A 13,585-nucleotide genomic window follows, 5' to 3' on the forward strand; every position below is an offset into this window, starting at 1 on the left:
GTTTTTTAGGCTTCTCCCTGCAACTCTTCTCCCTTAGGTTTCTGTAGGAACTAGACAACCTCTGCATTGAGCTCTTTGGCTGTTGGAATAAAAGCTGACATCATGCGCAGTTGTACTTCCAACCACACCATTCAGAGGAGTCAGCGAAGTTGGAAAGACTACAGTGAAAGGTTAGCTCTGTTGTAACTCTGTTTATCTCCTGCTGTTGCGGTGCAAGGAATTGTTTGAAAACTGGAATTGAACATTGGCAGCACCAACATTTCTGCCCAGTATGCTAACTGATTTGCCTCATTACCTGTATTCTGTGATGGCAGAGATTTCAGTTTCCCCTACTTGACAAAAAGTTCGGTTGTCTGCAGAGAGGGACAGACATGATGTATACATACTTCAGCATGGATTTACTGTTATTTCATGTCACAAAGTGCTGTGTTTTGAGGTAACACCTATTGGTGGTCCTGGAGGTTGAGGGCAGATTCACACACTGCAGATTGTGCCTAGGTAAAGCAGCTTTGTTATAGTATTTGAGCAGAGAACATATAATTTTTAACTACTACAGCGGTCTACCAAGTGAGTGAGTGTTAAGCATCATGGGAGCAAAGCCTGCACTGAAACAGCAACCTGTCCTCTGGCATCAGTGGGTGCAAGAGATGCAAACCCTTTCAAGTTCTGTTACACACCTGGGAGATACTAAAAGCAAGAGAAAGCTCTGCTTGACATCTCGGGTACTGGCAATTGCAAGACAGACAAAACAGATTTTCCAGGTCGTCTCTGACTGAACACTAAAAAGTAGCTTGACACATAGCTTGAAGCTTTAGCATTATCAAAAGTGAAGCTACAAAAACATCCCTTTGAGCAACTGAAGATCTAGAACCCAACCCTCCTCATCAGTATGTTTTTTCCTCATTACTAGCAAAACACAGAGCTAGTTCCTGCTATGAACTCGTCAAAGTTTCAGAAATGTTGGAATCTTAACTGCTATTCAAGATGTTAGCCTATAAATTATAACAAACTGGCCATGACACTTCCAGTCCTTTCTGGTCAGCTTTGTATTCTAGTAAGAGTATAATAATTCAAGAACTCATCAGCAGAGACTTTTGACAGCACACCAAGGTTGTTGAGTACCTATGTTTTTAAGTACCATGACAGAATTCAGAGACACAGGCTAATCTGTTTAAGAAATTAGAGCAATATTAGGTTGTGCTTTCTCAGTTTATCAGGATTTCTAAACCCCAGAGAAATAAAGGCAGAGGTGTTGCTGGAATGCAGCAGACTTTTCTCCTTTTTAATTTTTTTGTTTGTTTGTTTTAATATAACAAAGCAAAGTCACAATTTAAGCTAAAACTGCAAGTAAAAAGTATCTCCACCTTATTTAGCGAAAGGTGCCTCCCCTGGTACTAGTAACATTACAAGTCTGTTTGTTCTCCAGTGAGTTTAGTTTGTAGATTCTTTCAGGGAAAAAGACTTTTCTAAAGTTAAAGTAAAACCCAGAGAGAAAAATCCACCTTTTCATTCCCTAAAGAAAAAAGATAAAACCCCAAAGTTCTCCCTTTTTGCAAATTCTGTTTGAAATAACCCAATGAATTAAAATGGTTTAATGGTTCAAACTGAGAACAAACATATACCCAGTTACTCTTTTGAACAAGCATGTAAAACAGAGCTACAGTGATAAGGTAAGGTTACTGAGGCACTTTGTACTGACCAGAGCTTTAACCTCTATTACTTGATGGACCTCTAACCAGCTTTGACTTTTCATTGACTTTTCTCACCTTTAATTTAAGGCTGCATTGACTTTTCCTGTCACCTTAATCCATTTCTATCATTTAACCGCTGCACAGCTAGCTACAGTGCTACTCAGTATTGATTATATTCTTTCCTCTCAATAATGTTTTGTTACATAAATTGAAAAATAATCAAAGAAGCTTCTTAGTGCTTTGCTGTTTTTTAGTAGTTAATAATTCCGCTGATGTTTTAAAAAATGTTTTCTTCAGTGTTTCATTGCTCTCTTAGCCCAGGTCAGTGTTTTGGAGAAGGGAAAGCTGTAAATGAGATGTGGTGCAGTGGCTATGCAGAACATATTTGATCCCTGGGGTTCGCCGTGAATGACGAGCTGCTTGAGAGGAAATCCTACCAGGTCCTGGTGGTGGCTTTCCAAGACGCTGAAATCCTGTTCCATGGCTGATGCCCAAGTGGTTTCCACGCAGGGTCACCACAAAAGGAGAGGGTGACAAGGAGGAATGAAAGCTGCCTTGGGACTTCCCAACTGTACAACCTACCAGCAGGGAAACAACTCCCCTGGGGATGTGGGGTTCATACTTCAGACATCTGAGAACCGTCCACTAATTGCCAGCTACAAATGTGCCCCTCAGGGACACAGCAACACTAGAGAAGCAAGACCTGTCCAGACAGCACCCGGAAAGCCAGGAGTCATTTCCTCCATGCCTTTGCCCTAACATGGTAGCAGAGTCTGCTTTTCAGGCAGCTCTCCTTTCCAGGGAATGTGGGTTTTTACGGCAAGGTGCTCAGTAGGATGTCACCTCCACTACAATAACCCAGGCATGATTAAAAGGTATTTGTATCTTACAGAAGAATTAGAATTACAGAAGTGACAAGATGAAACAAAATATAGTATTCTACAGGCAAATACTATATGGAAAAACACTGCGTTAGCTGAGGCTTAAAATACTCTGGGGAAAGTTAAAAGTTGCTTGAAGAATTATAGAAGGAAAGATAAAATCTTTTTCTTCTGGCCTCAGTATTTTTAGCTTGAATTTATTGTTCCATGACAGGGTGTCTCCTCTCACCATTTAGTGGATCATAAAAAGAAAACTTCATTTTTCTTGTTTCTAGTAAAAAAAAAGTGACTCATGCTTGCAGCCCAGGCTCAGCAATATGCCTGGCTGGGTAGGTCTTCAATACATTTTTTGGTAGTGAAGGGAAGTGACATATCCGTGATAAATATAAAATGGGTTTTATGTTGTTTGGATGAAGGCAAGTACTGCGTTCATTCCTGACTCTCTCCTTGACTAGCTATGTTGTCACTACACAGGCTCACTCCCTTGCTTGGACATTATACAGGAGATGTAACCCAGGGCTCATGGAAAGCAAATTTCTCCCTTCTGCCTTCCTGCAATAAGGCACACCTTTGGTTGTCCTCAAAGTCAGCCTGCTTCAGTGGGCACATCACTAAAAAATAAACTATAGAGTTTCAAGAAAATGTAGGTGATGTGTTCCAACGCACACTTCTAGTAGCAGCTTTAAGAGAAGGTTGGTTGGGTGGGGTTTTTTTCTCCTTGTGTCTTGTGTTTGGTGTCATCTTTGTTAAGGATGGGTCCTCTCTGATTTTCCTTTCTTCCTTCCCATAACACTAAAGTAGCTGTTCAATGCCACCCAGTCCGCACAGGTAAGTGCTAACAGGTATATGATTGTGTGTCTGTTCCTGGGCAGGGCATTAAAGCAGGCACAGAGAAAGCTGGTTTGTAAAATGGCTTCCACCACGGACCTCAGGTGTGACCTCAGAAAAATCACTCTGGTTTTCCTCACTGTGCTCCCTCTCTTGTCTGTCCAGCCCTAGTAGAGCAGAGTCCTCTTGGGGCCGAGACCATCTCTTTCCCCAGGAACCTAAGCTGTGCCTGCTACAAACCCTACGTGCTAGGAGAATACAAATTAACGACATGAAACTACTGTTGAATAGCCTTATTGACTCACGTCTTTTATACAGTCGTGAAGCCTATATAACTCTTAAGCCTCTCTGTCACAGTTAATACCAGCTTTCAGCCATATCTTTGCAACTGAAGCTCAGCGGGGAACTAATGGATGACCGACTATTCCCTGCTAACATGCAGTAGGAATGACTGTGCCCGATCAATTCTTAAAAACACTCACAGTGAAAAAAGTACTCGGAGAAAGTTGAAACTGTTCTTTTTAAGAGAACTTTTTTTTTTTTATGATCTCTGATTCTGCATTTAATTCTGTAAGTGTAGTTTAAAGGGTAGAGGGAGTTGTTAAATTTCATTCCACATCCACACTCTTCTGTTGGCACTCCTGTGGAATTGTCACTGCTTCTCACGCACACTGAAGGGCAGCACACCCCTTTGCAGGCAGAGTGCAGCAATGCAGCTCATTCCCAACCGTTTCCCAGGTGATACCGTTGAAGCCCACAGGATTTCCCATTTATGCCCTTATCATTTTTTCTTGCTTCCTATGAGGGATCTGCTTTTGCAAAAGCCTCTGTGACAGAGGAGGGCTGGGTGTGATGTCCTCCTAAGCTGATCAGCAGTTTCTGCTGCTCCTTCAAAGGGCAGCACATCCTTCGAAGCACTGCTAGCACTTGCCTGTCATCACATGAGACACCAGGGCAGGAACCGAAAGTTAAAGATCCAGGTTGCACACTGCTGGTGGGAAGCACACTGGTTCCAGGCGTTTTGATATCAGAATTACTGCCTAGACCAGGAGCTAGCCCAGAGTGCCTAGTGCCTTTGCGGATTAGTGGGTTGTGCCATGATTAATGAATTCTTGCTCTTTCTCATTTAGGCAGAAGCTACGTGAACTGTTCCAGTCAGCTTCAGTCTCCAAGAAGAAAATTACTACAGAATATAACTACACAGCAGGAAAAAAGAAGTCAGTGCTTCACCAAAGGCTTGATGCTCGTTCTGCCCATGCAGTTCAGGAGGAGCTCCCATCGTTGAGAAGCTTGTAGCTATAGCATGCGAGGAGTCACATGGCATGTGTCACAGCAGGACACCTTTCATTGCATGCCATGGCAGTTTCTGTGGCGTCTGGTAAGGACAGACAGCACATCACAGCAGGGCGGGTGGCGGTGCGGTTTGGGAGACAAAGCTACAGAGCCCTGCTGTTTAAGAAGAGTGCGAGGCGTGGGGTAAAATGCCTCTGATGCCACCAGGAGTGTTTCACAATCCAACCTTTCTAACCCCTGTTCATTCATTTCTTTGCATACCTTTTTTTTTTTTTTTTTTTTTTTTTTAAATCAGAAGTCAAACCTCTAGACTGTAGTGAAAAGCAGATGTATTTCTCATCAACGTAACACCTGGGGTGGAAAATTCTGCAAGTGTGCTAGTAACCATGTCAAAATCCCTCGTTATGCTTCCCTGCCAGCCACTGTTCTCACTGTGCTGCTCTCCAAAGCTTCTTCTGCTGCAGTGCAATCTTGCTAGGCACCAACACAAAGTCTGAGCAAAAGGAAGAGAAGTCGGAAGAAGCAGTTCAGCAACTGGATGTCTCTAATTCCTTTCTTTCTTAAACTGTGTGTACTCAGGTGGGAAAGGATTTTATTTTTCTTAGCTGAAAGAGATTATCAGCAGGCTTAAGAATGTGAAAGAGTACCTTAAGCTGGATGTGGAGCAGATAATATTTTGGCTGTGAAAATTCTAAGTAACTTTAACACAAAGTAAATATATAGTGGTGTTTGACGTGGGCCAATACGTGATGTGTGAAATGGCTGTTCTTTGATTTTATAAAGTCCCTGTTATTATTGTGCTAATGATAGACTCAAATGAAAAAAAGATGGTTTGTTATACCATATTTTAAACAAACATGGAGCAGAAGGTAGTTTCTTTCTGAGGAGCTTTTATCTAACCACACAGGTTGAAGAGGAATAGGAAGGGGTATAAACAGAAAGGATATGTGATAAATATCATGCTGGCATTGAAATTTGAATAAGTGGCTGGCTGAGGCATTGCTGAAGAAAAGGCAAATGGGGAAAAATCATAGAATAGAATCACAGAGTCATTTAGGTTGGAAAAGACCTTGAAGAGCATCGAGTCCAACTGTTAGAAGAGCAGAGGCTAGAAGGAGACAATAGTTGACAGGGATGAAAAAGGAAGGAAAGTATCTCTGCTATGGTGAGGGAAAGGCACTGAGGAAGGTGTGTTGGAGCATGCTAGCTTTTACAACAGGGGAGAAAATGCTCAGAGTGAAAATTGATGTAACCTCTTGACATTGGTAAGAATGATATTGCAGACCTGCACAGTCCTTGTTGCTTAGGCCAACATTTGCTGCCATGGACAGGACTGAGACATCTTGTTTGGACTTCCTCTGGAGGTGATAATTTACTGTCATGACGTCTCACACTAAGTGGGCAACATAATCCTCAGTTGCACATCCAGTTCTCATAACCACTTCACATTTCAGACAGGAGAACACAGGATGGTGTCTACAGCTATAGCTACAGTAAGGGACTGTTCCATTTATGCTAATGACAGATTCATGCCTTAACTGTTTCCAGTTTGAATAACTATAAATATTTCTGTCGCTATTTGATGGTCATCTCAGCATAATATTAGCACTTAGGCCCTTCGTCGGTGCTGAATGAGGAAAGTTTAGCTTTGTATTTGCCTGTTGCGTGGCTTCTACTCCAAAAAGTCTTGAGCTTCTGCAAACTCCTTATTCTTAGGCTCTGCTCAGTGTGTTAGATTTTGGTCACAGAAAGTAAAAAAGAGACAGTGCTTTTGGGGGAAGGGAGAACTGTATAATTTACAAGCTGCAAAATGAGTACATTAAAATTTAGGGGAAAAGGAGTGTACTTACGTACGTAAAATTTGAGTGCTAGCCAATAAAGCTATGTACTTGCCCATGTGAACTGAACTTCACCAAGAAATGGTTGGACATGAAAAATAGACCGTTTATGCAACAAATACTTTTCTGTTTCACAGCAGTTCCAAGAATGAATTAGAGGTAGCAAATTGTTGTCAATTTTCTTACAGGTATTCTGTAAACAATCAAAAGGTTGTAAAGTTAATAAAAGCAGAGCCATCTGGAAATTGTCTCTGAATTTCCCAGACCTGGCTTCGGTATATCACAACAGTATTTCTGCAGAAATCCTCCTCAGCCAGTCAGACAGTATTCTGAAAACAACCTTGTACCGAGATAATATCACTGAGGATCAGACTAGACTGGGGTGAAGAACAAATACACATTTTGCATTTATATACATAGTGGGAGCATTAACGATTCAGCTCCTTATAGCAATGTTCATAACTACAGGTAAATACTTGCTCTAAATTCATCTTCAACCTATCATATTTAAGTAAAATTCCCTTAGGTTTTCATAAGCCATCATGTCACTTTTGCTCCAGTAGTCTGCTAGAGTAAATTCCACAACAGAAAGTAAAGACAATTGCAGTGTCTCTAGCTTTTGCTAAAGATACATGGTTAAACTCTTTCTGAAATACAAGGACTACTGCTGTAACGAACCCAAACTTCTCCTCTTCCTCCCCATGCCTGTCTGTTGGATCATCAGGATTACTGTGGATGGCAGCTGCTACCTCACTTCCTTCTTAAACCTTCTTTCTTATAACTTTCCCCCACACCCTTTCACTAAGGATCATTATTGTGGATTAATTCCTTCTTTCCTCATATCTGTATATTTCACTGCTACTTTTTCCAAAACATATTGAAAGACTTCCCCATCCTTTCAATTCACTTGGATGATAGCCTCATCAGTCCTGGTCCAGGCTGCTGAATCTTCTTTTTTTCCAGCTCCTCTTGTGTTGCTTCCGTCCGGTTTTTCCACAGCTCTGCTACTTAGCGTAGCTTTCTTGGTGGAACATGTCACTTGTTTGTTAAATTTTTGTTTCCAATATAAACGCTTGCTCTTAAACTTCTGGTCTTTATCACCACCTCAGCTTAAATCTCAGCACTGAATCTGTGTCCTATACGGATGCTTCTGTCACCCACTCATTATCCTTTATGTTGTCCTTGACCATAAAAGTATTCCCCCAAATTCCCTATTATATCTGGGTCTGTGTCCTAACCTTATTCAAAACATTTTGAAAGATAGTTTTTCATATGAAGGCCACAATGTTAACTTGTCCTCCCCAGCTAATGAAAAAGATGCTCAGGTTACTTAATAAGCATAGCTGAGTCGTCTTTGATAGGAGGCAACTATGCTCAAATATACCAGCAGAGAAACTGGCCAAAATACAAGGTAATTTCTTCATTCAGGGTTTCTTACTGTGCTTTGATTTATCTGTGTCTTATCTTGTGGAGTTTCAGCTGTAAAGGGCAAGAATTGGCTTTATCGCTGTACTGAATACCACTGCTATGGTCTCAGTTCTTTCAAGCCAGTAAATAATGAGATGCTCATGAAATTCTTAGCGGGTGTTGTGTTTTAGCACCTTATCTGATTTCAGTGGGAGGTTTACCTGACTAAGACCTTCTGAGATGCCTCCACAAAGCAGAATAATTTCTTGTTCCCCTACCAGGTAACAAATGCCAGCTTAATACATCAACCTATCATCACATAGTTATGTATTATCCATAGCCAAAAGCCCCTAATAATAAATTCTAATCTCCTTAGGATGATGAAGTAGAAAACTAATGTGAACTTATTGCAAATAAAAAAAAATTATTTCCCTAAAAAGCAAGGCTTCTTTATACCTCAATAACACAACACTCTTTCCAGCTGTTAGCATAGAAACTCAGTACCACTCGGTATCACATACTTTATTCTGTTCTAACAAACCTGTTAGTAAAATAAGCCCTATAGCTGTTGGAGTGAGGACCGCAGAGTGGGAAAACATTATGCCTGGTTCTGCAGTGAAGCTCGTGAAGCTGCATTGTTATGACCACGGGCAGAACTGAAGCTGTTTTGTGAAGGAGCACTTGAGCGTGCAGTTTGAAGTGCAACCCTTGTTTTTGCTAACAGGTGAGAGTTTAATTCAGTTGAATAGACAAAAATAGAGGCACTGCAGCCAGACCTGGCTCTTTGTTCCTGGTTCTGCAGTAACAATGGCCAGATATGCAGAAGAGGAAGGTTTAACACATCCTGTTGGGAAATGTGGGAATCAGCTGCTTGAAAGAGAGGCAAGTCCCTTCCATGTACAGTGAATGGCTGGGTGATATTCTAAAGGGGGTTTGAATCATCTGATATAATGTCAGGGATGTAGCGTCACTGGGTAACACCCCACAGGCCATACTGTGAAGGACACCAGATGTGATGTTCACAATGGCTCCCAGACTTTCCTTGTCCTAATTATTTTTACCTTTTCTCGGAGCACCCAGTCTGGTTTATTGTCACAATGCAGTGGCACCTTGTGACATGGACACCCAAAACTCCACTACAAATGTTCCATCATGACTTATCATGATGCAATGCAATAAGAGTTAGGTGGTGTCTTGATAGTAGAGAATACTGCCCATGTCTAATGGAAAAGAGTTTGGCTGAGGGCTAGCTGAAAAATAAGTAGGGCTAGCTAAAAAACAAAGGTCTATTTGCCAAATGTGAATGGAATGAATTCTCTTGTGATCCACACTGCAGAGTATGGTGCACATCTGATACTTCCTTTAATAGGAAGGGAAAGCACATGTCACCATCTCTTTCTTTCCCAGATATCTTCATCCCCCATACTAATTTAAATATTTTCTTTTACCCTGAGTAAGTGTTGAGCCTTGCTAACACGAAACTTCCGTTCCATTAGATTTTGTGATAATTGGCTTGCTGATAATTTGAAGGTTGATTAGTTTTTTGTTACCTGTGATTACAAACAGGCACTCTTAAATGTTGCTTTAGTGCCAATTTGCTGCTCTAGTCAAGAATAATTCAGATATTTTCTCTTGTAATTCAAAGTAACTGCTGATGGACAGGTAATCTAGCTGATGGATGGACCTAATACGTGTTCTCTCCTGGTAGGTGGTACCAAAAAAAAAGTTCACGCACCACTCACAGTGGCAGGGCTTTTTAGTTCAGTTAATTACCATTTGTTGTTAATACATTGCATGCAACCAGCACATGTAGTCTCCATTGACCTGTAAGAGGAGTAATTGCTATTTTGTATAGCATACTGCCCCCTTCAATCCCTGGGCTCTTGACAAAAGAAGCAGTCTCGTTTCTGGTCATCCCCTGATTCAATCTGAATGGTGATGGAGTGAAAGCTGTAGTTCTCAGACAGGGCTTGGGTAATATCTCTCAAAATCTTCTGGTTGTCTGATGTGTCTGCTATAGATACCAAACAGAAAATAATCAAAATGCATATAATATAATGCTTTACAGAAGGGTAAGTGTTTACTGACAGAAACTATTCACAAACTTCCAACAAGAAGTTTGTTTTGAGAAGTGTTTCTTGTCCTTTTTATCCTCCTTCCAGGAACCTGCATGTCAGCAAAAGTTTGTTCATTCAAATGTGGTTGGAATATGCAATTTTGGCAAGAGCTGAGCTAAGAGTAATCACCAAAGAAATTCAACTTGGCAGAAGACTGGAGGAAAGCAGGAATACTTAATAAAGATGACTTCATCCAGTCAGGGAGTAGCAACAGTGCCAAGTGATTCGGGTGTCTGACAGACCCACTCTTTTTGGGAAGCAAAGACTACATAGAGGACTTCGCCTCTGAGCCTATTCTTGGCCAAACACAGGTGGAATTTTTTCTTAAATAATCCTTAACATGTAAAAAGCAAAAGAAAATTGATCTGGGTGGTGGAAAATTTGTCAACAGGGATAAAGACTACATTTAAAAACAAACAAACAAACAAACATTTTTAAATATGAGCTGTTCCCCTTGGAGTTACCTCTATGCTCCAAGCTGTTTCAAAGATTGTTTTACAGCTAGAAATGCAGATTTGCCCTATGAGTTTTTCTTATTGGGATCAACAGTTTTCAAGTTTGACAAATCCACTCCAAAACTCATTTGATTTTGTGAGAAAAACCCAGCCTGGGTCTAATTCTTCTGATTTATTTGTAATATTTTCTTGGTTTTTTCCTTGCTGCGCAGCCTTTTCAGTTTTCGAGTTTGGGGCTAAGTAGAAGTCCCTGCTGTTTTGGCAAGATTTCTGAGAGGAGGATTTGAGAGCTGTTGTTGATGTCATTTTTCCAGCAAAATGATGACATTTGTTTTAACAAGCAATAGATATACAGTCAATTGTATCCCAGTCAGGAGAGACTGACCTTTACTAGGCAGCAGCTGAATACTTACTCCCTGTTTACAGAAATTTACTGACCTGTGGCAACATGAGCAGATAGAATAGTTTGATTCATTGTCAGAGACCAAAGATGAAGGTTGTGAACAGACTCCACTTTCTCAATTGCTAAAATTCTTGCTTTCACTGCATCATAAGCAAATCCTTTTGATGTTCCTTAAAAGGAGAAATTGGTGGGAAAAAATATTCTTAAGAGATAAGAATTATGATCATTAGAGGAAAATGTGTCATGAACCTTTATTCACTTAGATGTGTAATTTTTATAAAAATATTCAGTGCTTTGGAGAGCCTGACTATTCAGAATTCACTGTGAAATTTAATCCTATCCCTTGTTTTTATACTTCTCTGTGGAAGGATGAGACTCATGCATGCCTTAGTAGATACTCTGAGGGTCCAGTTTACATAGCGAAGTGAGCTGTTTAGCCAGATCACATCCTGATTTTGCACCAACAACATTTGTGAGTGCAGATTTTATGGCATCACCTGAGCACCTCTGAGGGATTCTGTCCTCAGTACCTTTACACAATAGAGAAGCATCTGTTTAGCAGAGAGGGAAAGACAAACATGAAGATTAAAGACTTAAAAAAGACTGAGAAATCTTAGGTGACATTAAATCTCAGGTCTAGTTACTGAGTAGATCAGTGATTGTTTTCCTAGATGAGCCTTTTTATAAGAGACAATGATGGTGATGGGCCTCATTCAGAGTGAGGGCGGTTGTGATCAGGTGAGTTGCAACATGGAATTCAGAGTTTAATTAAAATCCAAATTTGACCAAGGAATTTAACTTGGTTAACTTGGATCTTCCCTGGAGTGAGACCTAGGAGTTTGAAAATGCACCTTTATGCCCACATGAATGGCTATGCTCATCATGCTTCACTTGGATCAGTAAACTGAAACATATTTTTAATATCACCAGTTATGAAGTATAATAATGATAAGCACAGTATCGGTAATTTTGTCTTTCATACCATAACTGACAATTATTTGTAATCGTTGATGACCTCAGTGTTGTATGCTTGGTCCTATCAATTTATTACAAGTTTATTACAGAGTACTGACTTAGTAGAACATGATGCTGACATGCACAAGCTCTTTAGAGATGGACATGGACAGTCAGTACCTGCATAATGCAGTCAGTCGCAGGGGCTGTGGGGCTGACACCCTGGGACAGACTGGATACATGGGGTAAGAGCCACCTCTAACACCAGCTCCAACACCCAATTTCTCTTCAGAAAATTCTGGACAGAATATGCTACCTATGAGGTAGGAGACTGGCTTCAGAGACCAGAAGGACAGCATCAAGGAGCTGGCCGCAGAGGGGAGCAGAGCACTGCCAGTTTGGGCATATCAGCACTGCTTGTGGGAGTTGGGAATCACTGCTCTGAGACAGAGAGAGACCCCTGAGTGTCAGGGGCTGCCAGGCTTTCCTGGTGGTTTGTGGGGGTTTTTCAGTCATCAAGAGACCTGATTTTTTGGCAGCCAAGGCACAGTCAGTTGCTGCACCCTGTCTAGGTACACTTCTACACAACTGTATCTCTTATCTCATGATCACTGAAAGCAAACCAAGCCTAGAACGAAGCTTTACTGTACAACAAGATTGGAAATGTTCTTTCTTGGAACAGAAGTAGGTGCGAAGTGAAAAAGAAGTCACACTGAGTAACTCATATCCATTCCAAACCGACACTGTTAGAGCTACTTCTCCCTTTAATCTTTGTGTCTTAATAGCATGAGAAAGAGGTTACATTACATTATCCAGTCTAAGGGAGGCAAAAACTTACAGCTATGATTGCTCAAGTCACTTGGCCTTGCAAATCAAATGTTCAGGCCCATAGCTGACAGGATTAAATATTGCTAAGCCTAGTTCTTCTCGCTGCTGATGTGCTGAGAATTGCCTATTTCCTTGCACCTGAATGCAACTGGAAGGCTCCATTGGCTTGCTTTTCTGGACTGACGTAATTAAAAATCTTTTAAACTTCTGCCTCTTGCACTCAGTCTATTTCATAGACACAGTTCAAAGCGCAGCCTTTTTCTTTTCTTTGGTTTTGGGGTTTTTGTTTCGTTTTTTGTTTGGGTTTTTTTTTGGCAAAGGCTTTTATTTCACATGGGTAAAAGAATTACACAATGAACAGAGCGAGTAGACGTCTCTTATGCCAAAAGGGTGTTAAAAAGCAATGTTACACATATGACAAACAAAAGCAACTCAAGTTTTAGGAACGCATTGGGAGTTCATTAGCAAAACACCAGTACGCAGATTTTTATGACAAGTGGCATATGTATAAATCTTCTAGTGCAATGGTAGAACACAGTTTTTATTAGAATTATGATTATGTTTAAACTATGATCAGAATAATAAAAATATTAGAAACTGATGCAGAAGTGTGATATTATACTTTTGTCACTGAGTATAAGCAGTATGGAGAAAGGAAGAGAAAAAAACCAGGATATAGCTATATTAATTCTGAAATCAAGTCCTACCTTCCATTAACACAAACAAAATATCCCTTGAAATGGTGATGGTGGTTGCCAAAACAAAGATGGAAAACAGAAATGTGCAGATTGGGTCAGCTATTTTGTATTCTGGCTAGAAAAATATGAACACATCACTTTGTTAATTTCATTATTGTCTGTTATTGCCATTTTACATTAGTTAATCTCAAA

At 40.5% G+C, this 13,585-nt stretch overlaps 1 protein-coding gene and 1 long non-coding RNA gene across 2 annotated transcripts in view; one reads left to right on the top strand and one right to left on the bottom strand.

Moving 5' to 3' along the window:
* On the top strand, positions 1-10,935 carry LOC119145337. The gene is made up of 3 exons (XR_005103393.1): positions 1-170; positions 4,531-5,272; positions 10,101-10,935. It is a non-coding gene; the product is annotated as an uncharacterized LOC119145337 (long non-coding RNA).
* Positions 4,946-13,585, bottom strand: part of SLC30A8 (solute carrier family 30 member 8) — a 27,089-nt gene continuing 18,449 nt past the window's right edge. Inside the window, exons 6-8 of the mRNA XM_037381736.1 lie at positions 13,403-13,508; positions 10,949-11,083; positions 4,946-9,952 (exon numbers count right to left, since the gene is read on the bottom strand). Of these exons, the coding sequence (XP_037237633.1) occupies positions 9,807-9,952; positions 10,949-11,083; positions 13,403-13,508 (387 nt within the window). The 3' untranslated portion in view covers positions 4,946-9,806. The remainder of the gene's footprint in view (positions 9,953-10,948; positions 11,084-13,402; positions 13,509-13,585) is intronic.

This window comes from Falco rusticolus, chromosome 3 (assembly GCF_015220075.1).
Source record: "Falco rusticolus isolate bFalRus1 chromosome 3, bFalRus1.pri, whole genome shotgun sequence".
NCBI lineage: Eukaryota > Metazoa > Chordata > Aves > Falconiformes > Falconidae > Falco > Falco rusticolus.